The following is a 27,476-nucleotide window of genomic DNA, read 5'->3' as shown; positions in this document are numbered from 1 at the left end:
ATGTCATTAATTACCTTTTTTTATAATAGTTTTTTTATTTTCAAAATATATGTGAAGATAATTTTCAACATTCACTCTTGTAAAATCTTGTGTTCCAAATTTTGTATTAGCTTTTTTTGGCTGCCATGTCACAGATACCAAGTTTTCGGTCTAATATTTTCACATGAACCATATAGTCATGTCTCCTACAGCCTGAATTTGTATAGTGGATTTTGTGAACCTAAGTTAAGAATTTTACATTTATTACTATAAATTTTCTCTTATTAAGTGTAGCTCATTGTTTTAGCTATTCAAGAATTTTTTAGAATCCAATTCTGTCATTCAGTGCATTAACTAGCCTTTCCCTGCTTTTGCAGCACATGTTTTATGTTTGCCATCTTTATCTTTTGGTAAAACTCTTGAAAAGAACAGAGTGATGATCAGAGCCCTCTAACTCTGCAGTAGACATATTCCAAATTCAAATCAATGCACATTTATTAAGCACTTACAATGTAAATTACATTGTGTCAGGAGCTGAGAGCAAGAAAGACAAAATCAATAATCGTTAACTTCAAGGAAAAGCAGAAACATGTACACAAATTAAAGACTGAGCCATTTGAAGAGAGGATACATGAGCCCATAGGTATTGGTGAGATCATTAAGAAAGGGTGTATAAAGCAAAGAGGCCCAGTCAGAACTTTAAAGATCACTCATATATAGGAAACAGGAGATGAATGATCAACCAGCAAAGGAGAATGATCAGATAAATACAACTATCCAAGCTCAGCAATATTGTAGAAAACCAACTAAGCTAGTGATAGTTTATAGTTTCAAAAGCTCTAGAGGTTAAGGAGGAAGGCAGAGAAGGTTTTACCGCTCAGATTACTGCTAATCTTCCTTACCTCCCACCCACTCTACTATGGCAATTGGGGTTAAGTGATTTGCCCAGGGTCACACAGCTAGGAAGTATTAAGTGTCTGAGGTCAAATTTGAACTCAGGTCCTCCTAACTTCAGGACGAGTGCTCTATCCATTGCACCACCTAGCTGCCCCAAGATTACTGCTAATCTTGAAAAACACAATTTCAATATTGTGTGAGGGTCATGTTCATATACCATAATTTATTCAGCCATCCCCAGTTAAAAAGGAGAATGTCGGATACTCATATTGATTCATTAATTTACACTTCTTTGGAGTTGAACTAGATCTGAATCACTCCACTATAATACTATTGAATCTCTTTCATTAACTTGTTCATAAGACCAGTGTGGAAGGTATTAAAAATGGCTTTGCTAGAGTTCAGGTATTTTATATGTAGATGTCGTTTTATTTATCTTCTAACATTATAGTCCTGTCAAAACCGATAACTTTCATTCCACTACAAGTTACATCAGATCAAAAAATTCTAAATTATCAAAATTTCTTAAAAAAAAAAAAAAAGAAGCTTGAATTTCACTAATTTAAAATTATTTACCTCTTCCTTCTTCTTCAAATGTGGACCTTCCAAGAATTTCATCTGTTGATTCCTTTCTCCGGCAAATTTTAAAGAATTCAGTAACAAAATCTCCTAAGAAGAAAAATTTGGCTCATTTTAGAAAATTAATAAAAAACAAACTATCAATTATAGTGCTCAAAAATGCCAATATGTGCACTGGAAAACAAAGGTAATAGATAATACCTTTCTTCCCTACTCTAATCACCCTGGATCCCTCCCCCAGATCCCCATCAAAACAAAGGAGCTTCCCCAATACACCAAGAGATGGACTTTAGCACTGCTCCATCCAAACTGGACACAGAGTTACATGACTTCATCACTGCACTGCTCCCATCTCCAGTAACTGTAAATAATATTCTTTAACAAATCTCATTTCTCCTTTTTTTCTCTCATTAATATGGATGCTGATCTAAAAACCTTTACTGGAAATGGGATGGAGCCAAGATAGCAAAGATTAGGCAGGGACTCACTTGAACTAGGATGACACAATTTTCCAGCCCAAGATAACTTAAAAATTTGTCAGGAAAGGTCTATCTCACTGGAGTGAGCACAGTCCAAGTATAGGTCCCAATAACTCAGATCAACCCCAACAAGCCAGAAGCAGCCTTGGGAGTGAATGATCATCAGCCACAGTGGCTGCTTCTGAGCTCTCAACTCACAGACAGGAAGGGGGCCAAACAACTGCTCACAAAGATACAAGGATCTCTTGGCTGGTGCTGTGTAGAGGGCTGAAACTCTGGAAAAGTATACTTGAAGCAAGGATACTTACAACAGGGTGTTTACTTAGTGTGATTGATGATATAATGGTTCTCTAGTTCACATATACTTAAGGTTTGCTGTAATGATGAATCATACTGAGGTATTTAAGGGCTGAGAGGACTGGAAATGAGACATTCCCTCTTTGACCATCCTCCTGTCTACTTCACTCCTCCACTAAGACGAAGGCTGGTTCCAAGATCCTCCAGAGAGCTAGTCTGGACATTACATTTTGGCGCTCAATGTGGGGCCTTCCAGAAGGACATTACAGTAGTAGAGGCAGGGCTCCCTTGCTTCGCCCATAATCAGATTCCAATTGCACTCCTAGGTGGCAGTCCTGGGTCAAGGAGCACTAGCAAATCAGAGCTGATGGTACACAGTAGAGCAGGGTCTCTCATCACAGTTCCAAGACAGAAAAGAAAAGTTGTAGTCACAAACCAGAGTGTAGAAGAGGAGTAAACACAGCTCTCTTTAGATACTACCACCTTGGAAAAACTGAAAACTTACAGGTCTCTAGTAGCATCTCTCTAAACACTGCATAAACCTGTAAAGTGACATTGTTCCCTGAAGAGACAGTACATCCTACACTCTGGAAGCAGAGGCCTACTTTATCAAAGAATTAGAAGTCAAGAAGTAGGCTGGAAAAATGAGCCAATAACAAAATAAAAATTCCAATCACAGAAAATTGCTATGGTGACAAAGATCAAAATATATACTCATAAGAAGACAGCAATGTCAAAATTCCTACATCCAAAGCCTCTAAGAAAAATATGGACAAGCTCAAAGTGGACTGAAAAATCAATTAAGAGAGGAAGAAGAAAAATTAGGAAGAGAAATGAGAGTGATGCAAGAAAAATCATAGGGAAAAAGTCAATAAGCTTGGTAAAAAGAAGCACAAAAAAAATACAGAAAAAAATAACTCCTTAAAAAACAGAACAAATCTAACAAAGAGAAGAATACCTTGAAAATCAGAATTGGCCAAATGGAAAAGGAGACAAAAAACATCAATGAAGAAAATAATTCCTTAAAAATTAGAACTGAGCACATGGAAACTAATGAGAAATCAAGAAACAATATAACAAAAAAGGGTAAAAAATAAAACAAAACAAAAAACAAAACAAAAAAAACAGAAAACAATGTGAAATATTAGAAAAACAAATGACTTGGAAAACACAATTACTGTGGAGCCAGTTAACATAATAAAAGATATAGCAGCATCAACATGAAAGGATTGGAGAACTTAGAAAAGATATTCTGGAGGGCAAAGGAGCTAGGATTATAACCAAGAACCACCAATCCAGCAAAAATGAATATAATCCTTCAGAGAAAAAATGAACATTCAATGAAAAAGAAGGTTTTCAAGCATTTCTGATAAAAAAAAATCAAAGCTGAATAGAAAAATATTTCTTCCAAATAGAAGATTCAAGAGGAGCACAAAAAGGTAAACAGGAAAAGAAAATCACAAGGGACTTAATGTTAAACTATTTATACTCCAACATGGGAAGGTGATTTTCTCATTATTTGGGTAATGATACCCAATATATTGGTATATTGGGGAGGAGAAGGAAGAGAGAGAGAGAGACAGAGACAGAAATAGAGAGAGACACACAGAGAGAAACAGAGACAGAGATGGAGAGATAGAGGAAACAGGGAGAGACAGAGAGACAAAGAGAGAAACAGACAGAAAAACAGAGAGTAGATGTATATTTAGAGAGAGAGAACACAGGTTTGAGTTGAATATGATGGGATAGTATCTTTTTTTTTTTAATTTAATTTTATTTAATAATAACTTTGTATTGACAGAATCCATGCCAGGATAATTTTTACACAGCATTATCCCTTGCAATCACTTATGTTTCGTTTTTTCCCCTCCCTCCCTCCTCCCCCCCCCCCAAGATGGCAAGCAGTCCTATATATGTTAAATATGTTGCAGTATATCCTAGATACAATACATATTTGCAGAACCGAACAGTTCTCCCGCTGCACAGGGAGAATTGGATTCAGAAGGTAAAAATAACTCAGGAAGAAAATCAAAAATCAAATAGTTCACATTCATTTCCCAGTATTCCTTCTTTGGGTGTAGCTGTTTCTGTCCATCATTTATCCAATGAAACTCAGTTAAGTCTCTTTGTCAGAGAAATCCACTTTGATGGGATAGTATCTTAAAAATAAAAAGGTTGAGAAAGGAATGCACTGGGAGCAAGAGAAAGGGAGAGATACAATGGGGTAAATTATCTCACACAAAAAATTTAAGTAAGAAAGCACTATTACAGCAAAGGGAAAGAAGTGGGGAGGTGGAGGGGAATACTTGAACCTTACTCTCATTGGAATTGGCTCAAAGAAGGAAGATATATATACACTCAATATCTATCTCACCCTAAAAGAAAAACAGAAGGAGAAGAGAATAAGAGAAATAGTTGGGGAGAGACACTCATAGAAAGAAGGGTGGATTGGGAAAGGCAAATAACATTTTTGAGAAGGGACAGGGTGAAAGGAGAGAAAGAACAGAACAGAGGGGAAATAGGATGGTGGGAAACAGTCATCATAACTATGAAAAAAATTTTGAAGCAAATTTCTCTGATAAAGCCTTGTCTTTCAAATATATAGAGAACTGACTCAAATTTATAAAAATAAGAGTTATTCCTAAACTGACAAATGATGATTTTTTAAAAATATACACAGTTTTTCGATGAAGTAATCAAAGCTATCTATAGTCATATGAAAAATGCTCTAAATCACTAGTGATTGGAGAAATGCAAATTAAAACAATATTGAAATACTACCTCACATCTATTAGATTGACTAATAGGACTGAAAATGACAAAGGGGTTGGGGTAAAACTGAGACACTAATGCATCATTGATGGATTTGTAACTGATTCAATTATTGTCAAGAGCAATTTGCCCCACTATCTATAACAGTTCTTTTCTGGTAGCAAAGAATTAGAAATTGAGGGGCTATCTAACAATTGGGGAATGACCCAACAATTTGTGGTATATGATTGTGATAGAATATTATTGTGATGTAAGAAATGATAAGCTAGATGCTGTCAGAAAAATCTGGAGAGATTTGCATGAACTGATGCAAAGTAAAGTGAGTAGAACCAAGAACAACATTGTAAGATGACCAACTATGACTAACTTAACTATTCTAAGAAATGTACTGATCCTAGATAACTCTGAAGGGCTTATCATGAAAAATACTATCCAATCTCAGAGAGAGAACTGATGGAATATGAGTACAAATCAAAGAACTCTTTTTTTAACTTCATTTTTCTTGGGTTTTTATTTTTGTCTATGTTTTCTTTTATAACTTGATTAATAGGGAACTATGTTTTGCATTATATATATAAGCTAAATCAAATGGCCTTTTCTTCTCAATGAGGGATGAGGGAAGGGTAGAAGAAAATTTGGAACACTATTTTTAAAATGAATGTTGCCAATTGTTTTTACATGTAATTGGGGGAAAATAAAATACTGAATTTCAAAAAAAGAAAAACCTTTACTGCCAAATGAAAGAAATGAAACAAGTAGCAAACATTGGTATATACATATATGTGTACATGTGTGTCTTATTTATCTATAGCTATCTATCTATTTTACCTATCTATTTTACCAAATAAATTTTTTTCAGGACTACTAATTACAATAACTGGCAACATTTTGAAATTAACCAGGTGAACAAGTAACTTGTCCTTTAACCCTTAAGAACATTACTGTTATAAAGGAGATATTTAGCATTACAGAGTAAAAAAGGCTACTTATTTTTCAGGAATTTTTGTTATTATGCAAATTGAAATTTGCTGGATAGCTGTATTATTCACTGAGTACAAATATAACTGCAACATGATCTCTGGCCACAAGAAATTTGCAATCTAGTAATATATATATGTATATATATACATAAATATACATACACAAAGACACAAACAAAACTTAGAGATCACACAAAATGCTAAGACAACTAAAAGGAGTGAGAAAGCAAACAAGAATCAGACCTAGAACTTAAAGGACAGGTAATAGTAATAGCTAGATTCATAAAGAATATTGTTTTCAAAACACCCAATAAAAGCATTTTTTGTTTATAAACACACATAATACTATGGTGTAAGAATATAAAGGAATATTACTGTTCTAAATGAAATTATGATACTTGAGAAATTCAGAACCACTAAAAAAAAAAGCTGAAGATTGAGTAATAGTGTAAAAAAAGGTAATGCCAACTCTTCCTTTCAGGAGAGAGGTATAAAATTATAGGTGTCGAATGTGGCATAAAGTTGTTTTGTTTAACTATTTCTTTGTTACAAGGCTGGGCTTACTTAGATGGTACTTGAAAATAATATATAAGACATAAAAACATCAGGTAACAATAAAGCTTTTTTTTAAGGCAACAAGAGAAAATTAGGGATATCTTAAAGTCAGTCAAAAAACATTTATTAATCACTTACTATATACCAGGCACTCTGCTAAACAGGGAGGATACAAAGAGAGGAAAAAGACAATGCCCTGGCCCTCTAGGAGTTCACAGTTTAATGGGGGAGACATAAACAAATATATATGTAAATCATACAAAAGATAAACAGGAAATAACCAACAGAAAAAATGTACTAAAATTAAGGACTAGAAAAGGCTTCCTGTAGGAGGTGAGACTATAACTGAGACATGCACAAAACCAAAGAAGCCAGAGAAAGAGCAATCCTGGCATGAAGGAGATTCAGTGCAAATGATCTCAGACACGAGATAGAATTTCTTATTCAGGGAACAAGGAAAAGAAAACTGGAAAGGAATGACAAGTGGGATTAAGTTAAGAAGGGCTTTGGACAGCAAACAATTTTACATTTGATCATGGAGGAAACAGGAAATCACTGAAATTTCCTGAATAGGAGGATGACACATGGCCCAACCTATATTTTGAGAATGAGCAGCCAGCACTGTAAAGGTAGGTCTAGAAGGCTGTGTCATGCATAAGGAATCAGAAGTCTCAGTAACATCCAGAACATGGAAAGAATAGGAAAGGAAACGATTTATGGTGAAAACAAGTTTATTGCCTATTATAACAAAAAGAAAAGTTAGTATTTATATGGGTTATCTGGATCACACAGTGGATAGAGCACTAGGGTCAGAATCAGGAAAACTCATCTTCATGAATTCTATTCTGGCCTCAGACACAAGCTGTGTGATTTGGGACAAGTCACTTAACGTTGTTTGCCTTAGTTTCTTCATCTGTAAAATGAGTAGGAAAAGAAAATGGCAGCCCATTTCACTGTCTGCCAAGAAAACCCCAATGGGGTCACAAAGAGTTGAACATGACTAACAACAACAAAGCATTTATGTAACACTTTAAAGTTTGCAGAAGATATCATATTATTTTATTTTATTTTATTTTCAGAATAATCCTAGCAAATAAATGTTATCATTATTCCTCTTAACAAAACTGTATTCCTGGTTTGAGTCCCTCCAAAGGACAAATACTCTCACAGATGTAAAGGAATATTATGGTATATACCTACAGTATAAATATCATAAAACTATAGTTTACAAATCTCCACTAGAGATTTAATAGTTGGTCACTGGACATCTATTAACATGGCACAATGAGAATGGTTGCCACAAAACTACTGTGTCCATAAACCTTGCCATGCACTTTCCCACAAATACAATCACTGAGGCACACATCAGAAAATACATGTGGCCAAGGTAGCTTGTATTTCTGGTCCTATACAGATCACTTCTTTTCTTACAGTCTTCCTATTGTTCCCTCCAGGGCACTGGATCTCTGCTGGCAAGCTTGTCAACTAAGCACATTAAGACAAGTCTCTCCTGAGTCTTTTTCTCTTCACAGCTCCTAACTGCCAGGACTACTTTCCTTCTTAATTTTTGGTCAGTTCTCTTCTCTACTGCTAGTAGGTTCTGTTATTGAAATTGATTCTTATATTGAATGTCACTGCTCTATATCAATTTCTCTCTGGAGAACATGTGACTCAGATGCCTGTCTTGAACGACTTTACTCTCCAAACCGCTTCCTGGTGTGTGTGCTGAACATATCATGCTGAGGGAACGCTTCGGCTGTTGGATGCCCTAGCGGTTTTAAGAACTGCTCGCCTTCCTCCAAGAGATGAAGAGTGATTCCTTTTCAGGAGCTGAATTCTCCCCCAGCTGCTGCCTCCTGCCTGAAGAGCTGCAAAATGAGCAACCTAGTTTTTTGAGGACAATGAGCAAGTAACCAATCTTTAGTAAGCAAATAGAAGTTATTCATTCCAATTCAAGCAAGAAACTTTTTCACATGTCTTTACACTTAGTTGAACAGCTCATTATCTGCCATTTATTTTCCTTCATTGGAAAGAAATGGGAAATCAGCTCACCTGCCAATACGCACACATACACACACACACACACACACACACACACACACACACACACTTAAATATCCCCACCAAATCTGGTTTGTATATGGAATTTACCCTTTAATTGTGATTAGTATCAAGTTTGGAAAATTTTGGAAAAATTACCTGTTTTCCTAAAATCTCAAAGAAAAGCAGCAGCTCTTTTCAAAGCTTATCAATTCTTCCTTGTACCTCCTATTACTGAGGTTGAAAAAAATGTTAAGAATTGAGAGGCATTCCCACAAATCCTCCTTTCAACTAAATTTGTACTTTGTCTCATGAGTTTCACTTGCAGATATTAGTACTGCTGTGACAGAAGGTAACTCTAGAACAAGTAAGGATGCTCTACATATGTGTGTATATGTCTGTGTATGTGTACTGCCTATGTCTAAAATGCAATGAGCATAAAAGGTGTTCCCAAATTTAGAGTCAATCTATATTTGTACCAAGATAATATATACAGATATCACCTAGTTTAAAAAGATTTTAGTGCTAAAAAATCTACACATACACACATAAGTTTGTGAGCATAATTTGCACTTCAAAAGATTTGTCACAGAATTCTTTCAAGTAAGTTTGAGTTATTTAATACACAAAAATGTTGTTTATACCCTAGCTACTTAGGGTATAAGTACCTAACATACAGTTAGGTATATATATATATATATATATATATATATGCTTACATAAAGGTATACTATACCTAACATATTAGGTATAGTACCTAACAAATACTATATAGAGATATCCAATATTTTAAAATAACAGGAGGAAACTGAAGGAAAGTTTGAAATGTTTTAAAAGACTAGGAAAACCCCCCAAAATAACCAATAGGAAATTTCAAAAAATATATACTGATGTAATCAATTAACAGGCCTTCAGTGGACAATGGAATTGTACATGAGGCAAAGAAGATGAAATAACAACTCAAAAATATTTCAATTATACAAATTATTGAAAAACACATAGATCCAAGTGACAAGACCTAGAGAAAAGATCAAAATGTAGCAATATCAAGATTGCTGACATAACAGAAAATTTAAGGCAAAAATACAAAAGAATTTGAGTATCATATCCTAGAAAATAAAAGAAAAATTTTCTAGAACTGGCAAAAACAAATAACTTGAAACTAAAACAGAAAGAATAAGGGGGACATGGAACATTTTACCTGTGAGACATACAGACAAGGGAAGAGTTTTAACCAAATGATAGGGGGATTTAAATGGGTAGCTTTGGTTACATTAAATTAAAAAGGCTGTGCACAAACATATGACCAAGGTAAACAAGATTAGAAGGAAAGCAGGAAACTGTAAAAAAAATTTTTAGTAAATTTCTCTTATAAAAATCTAATTTCTCAAATATATAAAGAACAGAATCAAATTTCTTAGGACTCATTCCCCAATTTATAAATGGCCAAAGACTATAAACAGGCAGTTTTCTGAAGAAATCAAAACTAACTTCAATCACCTGTGGGATAAAATTCTCTAAATCATATTGCAAATTAAAACAAATCTGAGTTACAATTTCTCACCAATCTGATGGACTTATATGACAGAAAAGAAAAATAATAAATGTTGTGGGGGATATGGAAAAATAGGGATAATAATGCAATGGAATTATAAACTGTTTCAACCATCCTGGAGAGCAAGTTGGAACTGTGCCTAAAGAGCTGCAAAAGTGTATATCTTTGTCCCAGGTGTACCAATGCCAGGTCTGTATCCCAAAGAGATCAAGGAAAAGGACCTATAGCTGAACAAGTTATGGTATATGATTATGATGAAATAACTTAGGTCTTCTCTTCCTCCTATCACCATCTGGGCTATCAGTGTACTCAATTCAATGATCAGGATGAGCATCAAACTCAAAGTATGCCCTAATCGGAGCCTTACGAGCAGTCGCACAAACAATCTCATACGAAATAACACTAACCATTATTCTTCTCTCAATCATACTAATTAACGGATCCTTCACCCTAAAAACACTTTCAACAACTCAAAAAAACAGATGACTAATCATTACAACTTGACCCCTTGCCATAATATGGTACATCTTTACTCTAGCAGAAACTAACCGAGCACCATTCGACCTAACCAAAGGAGAATGTGAACTAGTATCAGGCTTCCATGTAGAATACACAACTGGCCCATTTGCCATATTCTTCCTAGCAGAGTATGCAAACATCATTGCCATAAATGCCATCACAACTATCCTATTCATAGGATGTTCCCTTACCCCCAACCTCACTCACATCAACTCTATCTCCTTCATACTAAAAACACTACTTCTTACCACATAGCCTTTCTATGAGTCCGAGCCTCCTACCCCTGCTTTTGCTACAACCAATTAATACACTACTATGAAAAAACTTTCTACCAATGACATTAGCACTATATTTATGATTCATCTCTTTACCTATTGCCCTATCATGCATCCCCTCACAAATATAGAAATATGTCTGACAAAAGAATTATCTTGATAGGATAAAAAACAGGGGTTTTTTCTATTTCTAGGATAATAGGACTTGAACCTATACCAAAGAATTCAAAATCCTTTATGCTCCCTCTATACCACATCCTAGTATAAAGTCAGCTAAATAAGCTATCGGGCCCATACCCCAAAAATGTTGGTTCACACTCTTCCAATACTAATGTCCCCCTGTGTATTCATCATTTTATCACTAAGCCTCCTTATCGGTACATGGCTCACCTTATTCAGCAACCAATGATTCACAGTTTGGATAGGCTTAGAGATCAATACCCTAGCAATTATCCTTCTAATAACTATTTTGCTTTAAGAAATGACAACCAGGTGGCTTAAAAAAACAAAACAAAACTGAAAAGGTTATATAAACTGATGTAAAGTAAAATGAATAGTACCAAGAGAACATTGTACAAAGTAGTAGCAATATTGTATTATAATCAACTGTGAATGACTTAGCTATTCTCAGCAATGCAGTGATTGATCCAAGACAATTCTGAAGGATTTATGATGAAAAATGCTATCTACCTCCAGAGAAAGAATGATGGATCTGAATGCAGTTCAAAACATGCTTCTTTTTTCTATAAACTTTCTATAATTGGGGGATTTGGGGAAGTGGCTTTATTTTTTTTTCAACATGGCAAATATGGAAATGTTTTATATGGTTGTAGACATGTAATCAATTATTTGCCATCTTGGGGAGTGGAAGAACAGAAAGGGAGAGAGAATTTGGAACTAAAATTTTTTTAAAAATTAAAAACTGTTTTTACATGTAATCTGAAAGACTGAAAAATGTACTAATATTTGCCAAGTTAACTTAGAAATTTAATAACATTACAATAAAATATACCAATGAATTAATCATAAATTCATATGGAAAAACTGATACACAAGGCTATCACAATAAAAATAGCAACAAATTATAAAATGCAATGTTGATGGGGCTATATGTAAATAAACATTCTGTTACAATACCAGTAGGATTGTGACTGGTATAATCATTTTGGAGAACAACATGACTATATATAAAATCAAAGTGAATCATATCCTTTTGTCCCAGCTATTCCACTTCTAGGACTTTATTCCAAAATATCAAGAAAGAAGAGAAGAGAAGAGAAGAGAAGAGAAGAGAAGAGAAGAGAAGAGAAGAGAAGAGAAGAGAAGAGAAGAGAAGAGAAGAGAAGAGAAGAGAAGAGAAGAGAAGAGAAGAGAAGAGAAAGAGAAAGAGGAAGAGGAAGAGGAAGAGGAAGAGGAAGAGGAAGAGGAAGAGGGAAAGAAAGGAAGAGGAAGAGAAAGAGAGAAAGAAAGAAAGAGAGAAAGAGAGAGAGAAAGAAAGAAAGAAAGAAAAAAAAAGAAAGAAAGATAGAAAGAAAGAAGAAAAGAAAAAAGGAAGGAAGGAAGGAAGGAAGGAAGGAAGGAAAGAAAGAAAGAAAGAAAGAAAGAAAGAAAGAAAGAAAGAAAGAAAGAAAAAAAAAGAAAGAAAGAAAGAAAGAAAGAAAGAAAGAAAGAAAGAAAGAAAGAAAGAAAAAAAAAGAAAGAAAGAAAAGAAAGAAAGAAAGGAGGAAGAAAAAAAAAGAAACAACGGCCTATCTGTATGAAAATACAGAAATCTGTACAAAAATGCATAATTTCTGTATTTGTAGTAAAACCTTGGAAACAACTTCTATGTCTAATGGCATATTGGTACATTAATGTGATGGAATGTTATAGGACTTTGAAAAGGATTAAATTTGAAGCATATAAGAGAATGTGGGGGAAAATACATAATAGAATGAAAGTTCAATTGGGCCAGAACTCTATGGAAATTTAAAACCACCATAAAGAAAAAAGGAAAAACAAACAAACAAACAAAGCAGCAGAACTTTAGCATTTTTTGCTTTATTTTTATTTTTAATTAATTTGGTTATCCTTTGTTGAATGTTAAGGGCACATGTAAAATTTTCTTCTTTATTTTATGTTTATTTAACTGGTTTTTAAGTGCTTATTAAGATGACTTTTTTTTTTCTTAAATGGCTACAGTTTGATTTGTTCAAAAAAGGAATTTAAGATGATTCCAAGGTTCTAGGTTTAGAAGATGGGAGATTAAAGGAAAAAATCAATAAAGAAAGCAAAATTTCTTACCTAGCAAACATTGGGGATTATCAGCTTTTCGAACCCTCACAGACCAATGAGGAGCTTGAATAGGATCCAGATCCCTAAAAACGCAAAATATACTAATTATGATCATCTTAAGAATTCAAAAAACATATCCAAATTCAGTTCAGTGACATATTAAGTAGAAAAATACACACGCCAATAATTTTCTTAATTTCATTAGTAATTTAACATATAAAATATATGCTATTTAGCTAAGAAAAAGCGGGGGAGGGAAATATGGCACACAATCATGCTTAAGCTTAAAGGCTAAAAAACTATAAAAAAGTATGGTGGAATCACAATAATGATGATGAGTGCTAGACTTAAAAGTCAGAAAAATCTTAATTCAAATCTCAAGGTTAAAACCTTAGCTAATCATAGGAAATCACTTAATCTTTTTGAACTTAAAGGACTGTTTTAGATAGTTGGAATTGATCAATCTAGAATTCCCAAAAAGATAATATCACAGTTCTTTTTACGTCATGATGTTAGAAAACAAGTAATCCATTAAAGTCAGAATAGCCACCATATAATTTTATGTATTTAGATAATTTTTGGATAGTCCACATTACATCATATTTTAAAGTTTATAAAAGCATTTTTATCCCAACAACCTCTGAGATGAATTATATATTAAGGAAACTGAGGTTCCTTGAGGTGAAGTGAATTCTTAGTCCCATAATTAGTAAGTAGCAGAGCCAGGATATGAATTTAGGTCTTCAGAATTAAAATTCCAAAATAACTCCTCTTTGTATTACCACTGTATCTTCTATGATGAATTACCATCTTTAAGGATGACCAAAAAAGCAAAGACAACCAGGTCTATCCAGTAACATTCTGCATGCCATATATCTTTATATTGCTATCAAAAAGGCAATCCAAAAATGTGCAGAAGCATTCTACCTCTTGCAAAAACCACCAAAGTCATTGAAACAAACGGTCTTCCTCTTTAAGCACATCCTTTCCAGAAAAATCCTTCCCATAATTTTCAATTAGTTTTCTACATCACTGGACTAGATATTACATTTGGTTTATCATAGAATTCCATATATGTCTTGATACTATTCCAAAACATTCTAATAATCACTGTCACTTCATAGTTTCTTGTGCAACCCAGATTTCTTTTTAGGCAATTTCCCCCTGTTCCCAAAACAAATTCAATTTCCATAAATAATTAATTTTTTTATATTTAACAGCTTCATGACATGCCTAGTCTGGAATTTTTCTCATGGAATGAGGGTCACTCTCTGGACTAGTGTCCACTCTCTTAAGGTTACAGAAATAAGACTGCTATGAGAGAATATAATACTCTACTCACCTCTAAGATCTTAGCCTCTCGAACCCCCAACCATGCAATTCCATTTACACATGACTAGCCATTTATAATGATGACACTATTAAATCTTAAACACAACTATTTATTTTAAAATAATGCAAAGTCAATTATAATACAGAACAGTCAATATAGATAAAAGAAATAGTAATAATTAATATATCACAGTCAACAAATATCTTCCCATAAATCTTCCAAAATTTCTATTTCAAAATAATCTGCCTTATTTGCTGGAATTCACCCTTTAGTTATTTTTCTAAAACACTGAATAGTGTTTTAGTAGTAATTATTGGGCCTGCCCAATTCATTATTTCTGTGTTTTCACTTAAAGGGTCATTTGCTTTTTAGATTATACATTTTTTGTATTTTATCTTTTATTCTAGTCACTATTAACAATATTTTGAAGCCTTATGCTTACCACATGCTTCTATATCACCTTTGATTTTGATTGTTCTTCAGGGATCATCATGCTTTGTGATTTATAGTCATAAAGAATCGGAAGGAAAACAGATTTTTTTTTAAAGGGGCATTGTGTTAGGGAACATTTTTTAACTTCCCAAATGCATTCCAGTCTGTCCCTCTGCTTCTATTCTTTTCTGGGCCCAGTGTCATTATTCATCTTTAATACCAGTTCAAGATATTTGTATTTATGTACTAGTTTATTGGGCTGCTCATCCAACTGCCTCTTATAAGCTAAGTATGATACATTCTTCATTCACTTGGTTTTTTGTCTATGGACTACTAAGCTAATTTTTTATGAATGATTACATATCTCACTCAGGTTATATATCACACAGAAAGACATATAGTACTTTGAGTTTTGATCCCATCATACAATATAATTCATAAAGAGAAGCATCTGAGAATCTTTTTTTTTTTTTTTTTGGACTCTAAAAAGGGTGTATGAAGTTAGCATCTAAATAGGGCAAAAGGAAAATAGGGTAAAAGACATACTTTTGCAAGTATGTCTTAATGGATAATGACAATCAAAGGATCATTGAACAATATTATCTGGTGGTTGCACTGATTTGATCAATTCTAAAATAAAAAGAAATATAGAAAAAATGAACTGGTAAAAATATATGGCAATTAATTTTAATATTACAGTATTTAGGCTTAATTCATTAATATGAACACACTTACGAGTAAACATCATTATCCACAATGATTCCTTCAGTAAGGTGAGGCCATGTAGTTGCTAAATGGAGTTCACTAAAATAAATTTAAAAAGTCAATAAACAGAAGTTATACAAGATTTCAGATTTATCACTGTGTGAGCTACTAAATGCTTATAGCCATTAAATTTGTTCTTTTCGAGTTCAACTTTTGGTCTAAATTCCCATATATTCTATCCAATTCTTTATTATCTCAGGTCTGGATGGTTATCTATAACATCTTGAGAAAAGTAGAGTAGAAGAAGCTTAGAAAAATCATCTTACCTATACCATTTTTGCTTCTCATAAAGTATCTATACTTCCTTTCCTCACTGTGTTTTCTCCTTCTTTCTCTTTAATTACTACTTCTTTATTGTCATGTTATTTCTAAATCTCATCACTGTTACATTCAAAACAAAACAACTTTTTTAGAAATAGTTCCTTTCATTATTACTAAAATACTATTGGTCACTCTCCATATCATTAAAAAATATATACCTCTTTGGTTAAGTGACTGCTAAGCCTTCCTTTTCAAAGGTAATATCCAAAAGTATGAACCATTTAAAAGAACTTCAAATCTGTCTTTATGCCTGTATTGCTAGTATAAAACATAATCACTGAATTATTACAGAAATCTCTTAAATATTAAATAACAACTTCTCAATTATCACAAAAATCCAATGTAACCAGAATCTCAGATGACTATTCCTAGGACATTACTCATTCCAGTAGGTGGCAGTGTCACCCAGAGAGAACCTAATGACATTGATTAAACATTTTGGTTTGGAAGTAAAATTTAAATGGTTAGGACATATTTTTACCTAATTGGATCTTCACAGGCACCAAATGGTAACTTCCCAAATTCTAAGCCTCCAACTTCTCCTCCAACAATGGCATCTATATCTGATTTTAACAAAAAAAAAAAAAAAATGTCCATAATATGGGATTTAATTAAGTATGGAGAGATAGGAAACAGGTAATTTAAATTAAGTCTTTAAAAGACAAATGTTCTATTTCTACAATATAAGATTATTTAGGTATACACGATAATCTAAAATCATACCCTAGCCTACAAGTACTTTAGGCTTCAACACTATAAGATAACCCAAATAATCTATTTGATTAGGTATTAAATGCTTTACAATATTATCTCATTTGATCCTCATAACAACCTGGGTGGTAAGTGCTATAATTATGCTCACTTTTCAAAGGAGAAAAGTGAGGCAAAGTTTATGTGATTTGTACAGGGTAATCTAGCTAGTAAATGGCTAAGGGTGGATGGAACTTACATATTCCTGATTCCAGGTCTACTACTACTGTGTTACCAACCTACCTTTAAAAGACTTTATTCATACTATTTCATTTTAGAATGTTTTATTTTTATTTTTTTATTCTCTTTCTTTTTTTTAATTTTTTTTTATTTTTTTAAACTTTTTATTGACAGAATCCATGCCAGGGTAATTTTTTACAGCATTATCCCTTGTACTCACTTCTGTGCCAATTTTTCCCCTCCCTCCCCCAGATGGCAAGCAGTCTTTTATATGCTAAATAGGTTACAGTATATCCTAGATACAATATATGTGTGCAGAACCGAACACTTCTCTTGTAGAATGTTTTATAAAGAATCAAACCAAAATCAACATTCTTTAGTAATGAAAACGAGGAAGACACAAACATTTTCTGATTGAGAGTACAATATAATTGGGTGGGGTTAGATGGTGCAGTATTCAGAGCACCCGCCCTAAAGTAAGGAAGACCTGAGTTCAAATATGACCTCAGACACTTAATACAACATTTAATAGATGTGTGACTTAATCCACTTAAACCCTGGGTAAGTCACCTAACCCCAACTGCCTGGCAAAGAAACAAAATTAACAAAACAAAACAAAACAAAACTACCCCAGAGTATAATAATATAACTGAAAGTACAAATAAAATTTTTTCCACTGTAAAGGTAACTGCTAGTTCTACATATTGGTTTAAAGTCTAAGGTCACTATTTCAGTGAGTCAACCTTAAGACATATAACAAATATTCCGTACATAAAAAGAATCTAATCCTTTTGAATATATTTATCAAGAGAATTTACTTGTTTTTTAAATACCAAAAGTTATGTGTAATTTGTAATTATATGAAATGCAATGTAAACTCCTAAAATCAAAGCTTACTGTTTAGTTTTGATACATTCTGATTTGGTAAAAATCATCTTTGACAATCATCCATTGTCATGGAAGAAATAACTAAATGAATAACTAAAGTTAAGAAGTCCTCTAATTCAGTTAATTTCTGCAGCTTAATTTATTGCTTGGTTCATAGGAATTTATTAAAAGGCAATTTATCTAATTTTCTTTATTTTTACATTATTTTATATTACATTAACAATTGGAACAATTAATAATTATCACAAAATGTAGATTTTTAAGAGATGCAAAAATCTAAAAGGTAGCAAACTAAATATAGCTTTAGAAAAGTTTTCCTTGATTTAAAAATTCTTTCTAATGAAAATATGTTTTGTATTTTATTTGGCCAGCTATTTTGATGGGAAGTATTATTCAACTTAATTAGGCCCTCACTAAAATAAATAAATTATTTTATTCTTCCTTCATTGATTTTTTTATCTCATTCCCCACAAAAGCATTTGCAAGCCTCTTTTCTCCTCAATCCTCCACCACCTGTATTGCGCACCCCCCCCCTTTCTTTTTTAGCAGAATAGCTCATCTCTTACTTTACTGTAACATTTGAGGCCATTCAATGTGGGTTCTTTATTTTTTTTTATTTTTTATTTTTTTGCTGAGGCAATTGGGGTTAAATAACTTGCCTAAGGTTACACAGCTAGAAAGTGTTACATGTCTGAATTCACATTTGAACTCAGGTCCTCCTGAATTCAGAGCTGGTGCTCTATCTACTATACCACCTAACTGCCCCTGAGTTCTTTATTTTTTAAAAAATTTTATTAATGTTTTATTTTTAATTTACATATGACTACAGATTACTCCTACTTCATGAGAGATTTCTTGTCACAAAGCATAACAGCTAAATAAAACAAAAAATACAATGATCTTATCTTAAAAGTATACCATATGCCACACCCTCCCTATATCTCTCAACTTAAAAAAACTAACACAAATCTATTTTCTCTTCCTTATAAAGAAAAGAAAATCAAAAAGTCCCACAAATAAGAAAAAATCAAAATAAAAATAGTTAAGCAAAACAAATTCAACAGTCCTATACAAAAACAAGCATCTTATTCTGCACCCTAAATTTGACATTTCTATAATATATATATATAGATAGCATGTTTAATCATCAATTCAATGGAATCATGAATAGTTATTGTACTAATTACAATTCCTATAAATTGTTATTAACATGTAAATTATCTTATTGGTTTTGCCTTATTCTTCATTAGCTTATAAGTCCTCAAAATTTTTCATTTTTATGTTATAGTTTTTAATTTTCTGTTTACTTCAAGCTGCATCAAGCCATATAAATCTTTCCATATCCTTTTGAAATGATCTTTTTCCTCATTTCTTACAGGATCAGAATACCCATCAAATTCATAAACCACAATTTATTTGGCTATTCCTTAACTAATAGGTATCCCCATAGCTTCCAGTACTTTTTGAGACCACAGAAATAGAGTTGCTATATTTTTTAAAGTATTTTGCATTTTTTGATCTATTTTGGGTATAAGCTAGCAGTATTAAGTTAGGACAAAGGGCATGCGCTCAATTTAGCAATTTTTTATACATAATTTCAAATAATTTTCCAGAATAGTTGTGACCATTCACAGCTTCATTAACAGGGTGACAATGTGTCTATCATCTTTCTTTGTTGTCATCTTTAGCACTCTGCTAGGTCTGAGACATAAAATCTAAGAATGGTTTAAATTTTCATTTCTTTAATTAGTAATGATTGAGAGTTTTCTAAAATATGGTTTCAGAAAGCTGGGATTTCTGCCTTCAGGAACTGCCTGTTCATATTGTTAAGACAGTTTTTTAATTGGAGAACAGCTATTTTTCTTTTAAATTTGAATCCATTTTTTGTAAATCTATGAATTGAGACCTGTATCAGAGAAATTCCCTGAAAACATTTTTTCAATATAGACTTTATTAGATTTGTTTGCAAAAAAAATTTTAATTTTATGTAATCAAAATATTTTATCTTCCTTGAGACTTTCTATTCCTTTTTTGGTTATAAGCTTTTATCTTATCCACTGAATATATCTCTGACAGGTAAGTTTTTCTTTCCATAATTTGTTTATGATTTAATCTTTCACATAGAAAGTAGATAGATTATGTGTCTATTTAGAATTTATGTTAGTATGAAATATGAGGCACTATATGAGTGAAGATTCGGGGTGAAATTGTAGTCAAGGTATGGTTAAATCTAATTTTTCCCATTATGTTGCTCAATTTTCCCAGCAGTTTTTTTTTTTTTTGTTGTTGTTGTTTTTTTTTTTTTTTTTTTTTGTCAAATACTAGTTTCCTTGTGTTTAGCTTGAGTATGAATTTATCTAGAATTCTTGGAAGATAAGAAAAATTTAAAATTAGGGAAAGATGAAAGTGATATTAGAAAGAATTAGAAAGGAAATAGCTTACAATACAATACTATAACCTTGCCCAAGCAATAAATTCTCGAAGATTAGATTGGATTAAATATAAACCAGAAAAGATATATTAAAACAAAGTCAAAAGACTGTAAAAAAAGAAAAAATATACGGTATATAGTGAAAACAAACAACTGGAAAATAGATCAAGAAAAATTCACTGGACTATCTGAAAAGTCAGAAACAAACAAACAAAAAGCCTAAAAACTATCTCCCCCCCCCAAAAAAAAAAAAAAAAACACAAAAGAAAACTGCCCATAGGCCTTAGAAGCTGAGAACAGAAAGAACATACTGGCCACTGTAAATTAAAAACTCCTAGAAAAATTAAAAGTCAAAATCCAGAATTTCCAAGTCAAAGGAAAAAAAAAAATACTTACAAGCAGCCAAAAAGAATTCAAGCATCAAGGAAACACAACCAGAATCATAAGATTCAGCAGCCACCATTATAAGACAAAAAAACTATAGACCTACACCCTCCCCCCCAAAAAAAAACCAAAAAACTTGCCAGAGAAAAACTAAATATAATCCTACAATAGAAAAATTACCTTTAATGAAATAAAGATTCCCAAGACTTCTTTAGAAAAAACCAGTGCTAGCGGTTACCAAAACCTTTTACTATCGGCTAAGAAATAGATTAGTTTATCAGTGGAATAGGTTAAATTCAAAGGACAAAACAGTCAATAACTTTTAATACTCTAGTGTTTGACAAACTCAAAGACCCCAGCTTTTGGGATAAGAACTCACTGTTTGACAAAAATTGCTGGGAAAATTAGAAATTAGTATAGCAGAAATTAGGTACTGATCCACACTTAACACTGTACGCCAAGATAAGGTCAAAATGGGTTCATGATCTAGGCATGAAGAATGAGATTATAAATAAGCTGGAAGAGCATAGGTCCTCTCAGACCTGTGGAAGAGGAAGGAATTTATGACCAAAGAAGAACTAGAGATCATTACTGATCACAAAATAGAAAAATTTGATTATACCAAATTGAAAAGTTTTTGTACAAACAAAATGAATGCAAACAAGATTAGAAGGGAAGCAATAAACTGGGAAAACATTTTTACAGTCAAAGGTTCTGATAAAGACCTCATTTCCAAAATATATAGAGAATTGACTCTAATTTATAAGAAATCAAGCCATTCTCAATTGATAAATGGTCAAAGGATATGAACAGACAATTCTCAGACGAAGAAACTGAAACTATTTCTAGCCATATGAAAAGATGCTCCAAGTCATTATTAAGCAGAGAAATGCAAATTAAGACAACTCCGAGATACCATTACACACACCTGTCAAATTGGCTAGAATGACAGGGAAAGATAATGCAGAATGTTGGAAGGGATGCGGGAAAACAGGGACACTGATACATTTTTGATGGAATTGTGAATACATCCAGCCATTCTGGAGAGCAATTTGGAACTATGCTCAAAAAGTTATCAAACTGTGCAAACCCTTTGATCCAGCAGTGCTATTACTGGGCTTATATCCTAAAGAGATTTTAAAGAAGGGAAACGGGCCTATATGTACAAGAAATGTTTGTGGCAGCCCTCTTTATAGTGGCCAGAAACTGGAAACTGAGTGGATGCCCATCAATTGGAGAATGGCTGAATAAATTGTGGTATATGAATATTATGGAACATTATTGTACTGTAAGAAATGATTTCAAAAAAGCCTGGAGAGACTTATATGAACTGATGCTGAGTGAAATGAACAGGACCAGAAGATCATTTTATACTTCAACAACAATACTATATGATGATCAATTCTGATGGATGTGGCCATCCTCAGCAATGAGATGAACCAAATCAGTTCCAATAGAGCAGTAATGAACTGAACCAGCTACATCAAGGGAAAGAACTCTGGAAGATGACTATGAACCACTACATAGAATTCCCAATCCCTCTATTTTTGTCTGCCTGCATTTTTTGATTTCCTTCATAGGCTAAGTGTACAATATTTCAAAGTCCAACTATTTTTATAAAACAAATTCACTCTTTGAACATGTATACATATATTGTATTTAACTTATACTTTAACGTATTTAACATGTATTGCTCAACCTGCTATCTGGAGAAGGGGTTGGGGGGGAAGGGGGAAAAAATTTGGAACAAAAGGATTTGCAATTGTAAAGGCTGAAAAATTACCTATGCATATATCTTGTAAATAAAAAGCTATAATAATAAAAAAGAAAGAAAAAAACAGTGCTGTCTATGCAGAGAAGAAGGTAGAAAGAACGGCTATTTCACTTTCATCTGAACTGGTAAAAGAAAGAATTTTCATATGCATCTTTATGAGTACATACATATGTATAGATATGTGTATATATACACAAAGAACTGCACAGAAATCCATTTCATTCAATAGGGATATAAGAGGAATAGGAAAGGAGTACAGATTAAGGAAAGGATTAGCATAAGCAAAACAAAAATTTAACTTGAATATGTACAAATATCTATCAAAAAACTGGAATATGACAAAGTATATACATCAATTGAGGAATGTCTAAACAAATTATGGTATATAAATATGATGGAACACTAATTGTGCTATAAGGAATTATGAAGAGGATGATTTCAGAAAACTGTGGGGAGACTTGTATGAACTGATTGAAAGTGAAACAAACAGAAGTAGAATAATTTATATAATGATAACAATACTGTGAAGATAAACAATTAAGAATTCTGTTCAATTGTTAATAATCAAAAAACATTTATTAAATGCTTACTATATGCTAGATACTACACGAAGCACTAGATACAAAGAGATATCCTCCCCCCCCAAAAAAAAAAAAAAAAAATCCATGGTCTCAAACAGCTTATAATAGAACTGGGGAAGATAACATACAATAGGTAGCCAAGAAGTAAAGGAAAGAGAGTGTGAGGAAATGGATAAAGAGGAGTATCTAGGGTGGGAAAAGGATGGGAAAGTACAAATAAGGCCAAAAGCAACTATAATTACTGGGGAAATGGAGAGAAGACTGTGTTAGGTCTCTTCCTTAAATGAAGGCCCTGGAGCCCAAGGCTCTGCTCTCTAGGTGAGAGGATCTAATCAGAGGGCCAGAGGTTACTAAGGAAATGAGAGGATCAAAGCTGATTCAAACTTGGCATACTGATCAACAACAATTCCAAAGGATTATTGACAAAAAGTGCTGCCCACTTCTAGATAGATGAAAGACTTTAGAGGGTATGTGTGTATCTGCATATATGTGTGTATATACAGACACAACTTTATTTATTAGACATAGCCAATACAGAAATTTATTTTGCTTAATTACATAATTTTTAACAGGAGTTTTGTTTTTCATTTATTCTTAATTGGAAAAGGGGAGGTAGGGAGAAATAGTAGATTTTTGCTAATTGAAAAAAAATTAATTAAAATAAAATAAAATAAAAGCCACAGCCTTATATTTAGTGGGAATGAATTTGGCCTTTTCAATAAGATTAGGATAAAGCACAGATTCCATTATACAGTACTAGAAATGCTAGCTAATATTTTAAAACAAGAAAAATAAGTAGATAATAAAGACAATGAGGTAACAAAATCACTTCTTGTAGGTGATATGATCGTTTACTTAGAGAACCCTAGTGAGTCAAAAAATTATTGGAAAAAAACCCCCGACAAATCCAGCAAATTATACCATATAAAATCTGCATGTATAAAATCATATATCATTAGTGATTGTGTATAATAAGAAACATAACTCAGAAGGAAGAAATAGAAAGAGAAGTTACTGAGGAATTCCATTTCAAATTACTACAGAACATATAAGTTTTGAATCTACTTGCCAAGATATACACAGGAATTATATAAATATAACCATAAAATCCTGTTTATACAAATGTAGATCTAATTAATTGGAAAAATTGCAATTGCTTATGAGGAATCTATGTCAATAAAATAAAAGGAACAATACTACCTAAATTATTTGTTCAGTGCCATACCAATCAAACTATCAATGTATTATTTTATAGAACCAGGGAAAAAAATAACAGAATTCATCTGGAAGAATAAAAAGTCAAGAATCTCACGGGAAATAGTGAAAAAATTTCTTCTTATTGATTTCTCTATGGCAATGGATACTGTTGACAATCCTCTCTTCTGGATACTTTCTCCTTCCTTAATTTTGAGGACATTGTTCTATTATGGCTCTCCTCCTGCCTCTCGTTATACTCTCTTCAGGACCACAAGAGCTCCTTTAGATATCACCTCTGTGCAAAAATGACCTAACCCCAGTCTCTCTCTTGATCTGCTGATTCACAACACCACTTGCTTTTTAAGACATTTCAAATTACTGTACATGTCTTGTAACACTTAAATCAACATGTCTAAAATAGAATTCATTTTTGTTCAAAATTCACTCCTCTCCTTTAGGCACCAAACTTCATATCCTTCTCCCTTCTCTCTATTCACACTCTATCCACAATCCCAACTCAGGCCTTAGTAAATCTTACTGCAATAATCTACTAATGGGGTTATCTGTTCTTCTTTACCTTCTCAAATCCATCCTCCATACATCAGTCCATATGATTTTTCTAATAAGTCTAATTACACCCCCCAATAATAAACTCCAGTGGTTCCATACTGCTTGTAAGATCAAATAAACTCCTCTGGTGTTTTAGATTCTTCAAAACCTGACGTAATTGCTTTTACAACCTTATTAGGGATTACTTTCTTGCAATTACAATCCAGCCAAACTGAGCTTCTTACTGTTCCTCACACATGACATTCCTTTTTAGAGCCTCTGTACAAGTTATTCTCAATGGATACCCATTGTGATTTTACCTCTTATCTTTTAGAATCTTTATTTTCATAGGCTAGCTGAAGGACTATAAAACTGTAGGCCACAAAAAACTTTCAAAGACTACCTACTATACTATAGTTATATGTACACAATTTCCTTATCATAAATAAGTATGTATGTATGTATATTTTCTTCTGTTTTCTTTCCTGAGATATTTATAAATTATTTAATACAAAAGAGAGCCTGGCATATAGTAAGTGCTATATAAATGTTTGTTCTTTCTTTCCTCTTTATAATTTTATCACCTCCTCAAACTTTACGCTTAACAAAATCTTCTACACATCTGTTCTTAGCATATGAGTATGGTTTCTTTTAGATCTAATTTTAGAATACAACTTTAATCATTTGTTGCTTGCCAGTTTACAGTGGAAGAGTGATTTCTATAGAAAATTAGGTTCCAAAGACAAATTGTCAAATATAAGGCAAATGCAGTACCCCAATTTAAGAACAACAGAGCTTTTTAAAAATTTTCAATAACATTTTTCCAAATACATATAAAGATAGTTTTCAACATTCGTTTTTGTAAGACTTTGCTTTACTTCCCCCTCCTTAAGACATCAAATAATCCAAACAGAGCTTTTTAAGTAAAAAAAGGATGAAAATGATAAAAGAACACAATGAAATCAGATATATCATATAAAAGATTAAAAAGTATAATATGTAACCAATTCTTATAAAATTCTGACAGAATGAAAATATTTTCTTTAATATTAATCTTTTCACTAAGATAATTGAAACATTATCAAAGAAAAAAGTTCTATTTTCTTACCTGGAGGCTGTTGAGGCCAAAAGTACTGTAACCAATCCTGAAGAACATAAGTAAATCGAATAGCAATGCTAACCGGTGGCAATGGTGTTAAAGGACATCCCTGGAAAATTAATGCAAAAATAGGCATCATGTAAATACTAACTTTTTTTATGTAACTCATCATATAAATAATGATTGTGAAATAAATCAAGTATTCCTATGAAACTGACTTCTCATGCCCATATGTAATATTGTATGTTTATTCCTATTAAATTTTCATTTTATTATATTTATTCCATTGTTTAGTCTATTGAGATTTCTTTCTATGACTGCTCTATTTCCAAGTATATTAGTGGTACCTCCAAGCTTTTTTTTGTTATCTTCAAATCTGATAGAGCTGGCAATTATGTCTTTCTTCAAGGCACTGATGAAAATTTCATCATACTGTTCAATAATAGTAAAGGATAAATAAAGCACAGATTGGGGTACCCAGAGAGCACTCCACTACAACACTTCTTCCAAAGTCACAAGAAATCAGTAATGCCTCCTCTGTGGACACAGGCATTCAAAAGATTTAGAATCTATCTAACTACCACCATCTAGCTTATATTGCCATCAGTTTGCTAAAATCTAGACAAACTATTTATAGTGACATCAGATTAGTCTTCTCCAGTCTTGTAGTGAAGAGCCTATTCTTCACAATCTTTCAAATATCACTGACATATAACAAAACACTGGGCCCAATAAATAATAATCCTTTTCCTGGCTAAATTACTTACTCTGTCTACTTTCCCTGATGGCTTTCTTAAATTTCCTTGATGGATTACTAATCAAGATCCAATCATGAAAATATTTAAAAGATAAATAATACAATACCTAATAATGATAACAAAATAAATCTCGAACAGTAGTAGGGCTCCTTTCCCGCCCCCAGGAAAAAATTAATTTTATTCACTATAAAACTGAATTTTCAGATTGGAAAAAACAAATAACAACACATACATACATCATTTTAAGGTCAAAAGCTGTGAAGTGAACAGAGCAGGACTTCAAACCAAGAAGATTTAGGTCCAAGTCCTACCTCTGATTCCTACTAGTTGTATTACTCTGGGCAAGCCATTTAAACCCTATGCTTTAGGTCACTCTCTAAGTTGCAAAGCAGTTGATCTGCTTTGATAGCAGGAGTTTCTTCATCTGGGAGTTCTCTGCAGTAATGAAAAAAAAAAATCACACATCGAGTCCTAATCCCTGACCTTTTAGATTTTAAAGGTCTTCTCCTCAAAATAACACTATGAGTTAAGTATTATTAGTCTAATTTTTATAGGTCAGAAAAACTAAAAATCAAGAGAGGTTACCTAAGGTCACAAGGCTAGTAAAGGGCATAGATGGGATATGAACACAGGTCTTTCTCATTCTAAGTCCACTATAGCAAAGTGGTCTCTCATATCACATGCTAGCTCTTTATTTAGTATGATAGACTGCTCTGTTTAACATATAAAATACCTAGAAAAGAGGTGGGGAAAGACAAGCAGAGCAAACAAAAACAGAACAAAACTGCCTCTCTGCTTTTAAATGTAGAAAATTAATTCCTGAGTTCAAATTC

The 27,476-nt window shown here is 32.7% G+C and overlaps 1 protein-coding gene across 2 annotated transcripts in view; it reads right to left on the bottom strand.

Annotated features, from left to right (window-relative positions):
- RAB3GAP1 (RAB3 GTPase activating protein catalytic subunit 1) overlaps positions 1-27,476 on the bottom strand; it is a 96,065-nt gene that overhangs the window by 24,028 nt on the left and 44,561 nt on the right. For both annotated transcript variants that reach the window (XM_051985784.1, XM_051985786.1), the window contains exons 8-12: positions 25,895-25,994; positions 16,534-16,615; positions 15,702-15,770; positions 13,211-13,284; positions 1,453-1,545 (exon numbers count right to left, since the gene is read on the bottom strand). In XM_051985784.1, coding sequence (XP_051841744.1) covers positions 1,453-1,545; positions 13,211-13,284; positions 15,702-15,770; positions 16,534-16,615; positions 25,895-25,994 — 418 coding nt within the window. The remainder of the gene's footprint in view (positions 1-1,452; positions 1,546-13,210; positions 13,285-15,701; positions 15,771-16,533; positions 16,616-25,894; positions 25,995-27,476) is intronic.

This window comes from Antechinus flavipes, chromosome 3 (genome assembly GCF_016432865.1).
Source record: "Antechinus flavipes isolate AdamAnt ecotype Samford, QLD, Australia chromosome 3, AdamAnt_v2, whole genome shotgun sequence".
NCBI lineage: Eukaryota > Metazoa > Chordata > Mammalia > Dasyuromorphia > Dasyuridae > Antechinus > Antechinus flavipes.
The sequence above is the reverse complement of the archived record's forward strand: the minus strand, read 5'-3'. Positions and strand labels throughout refer to the sequence as shown.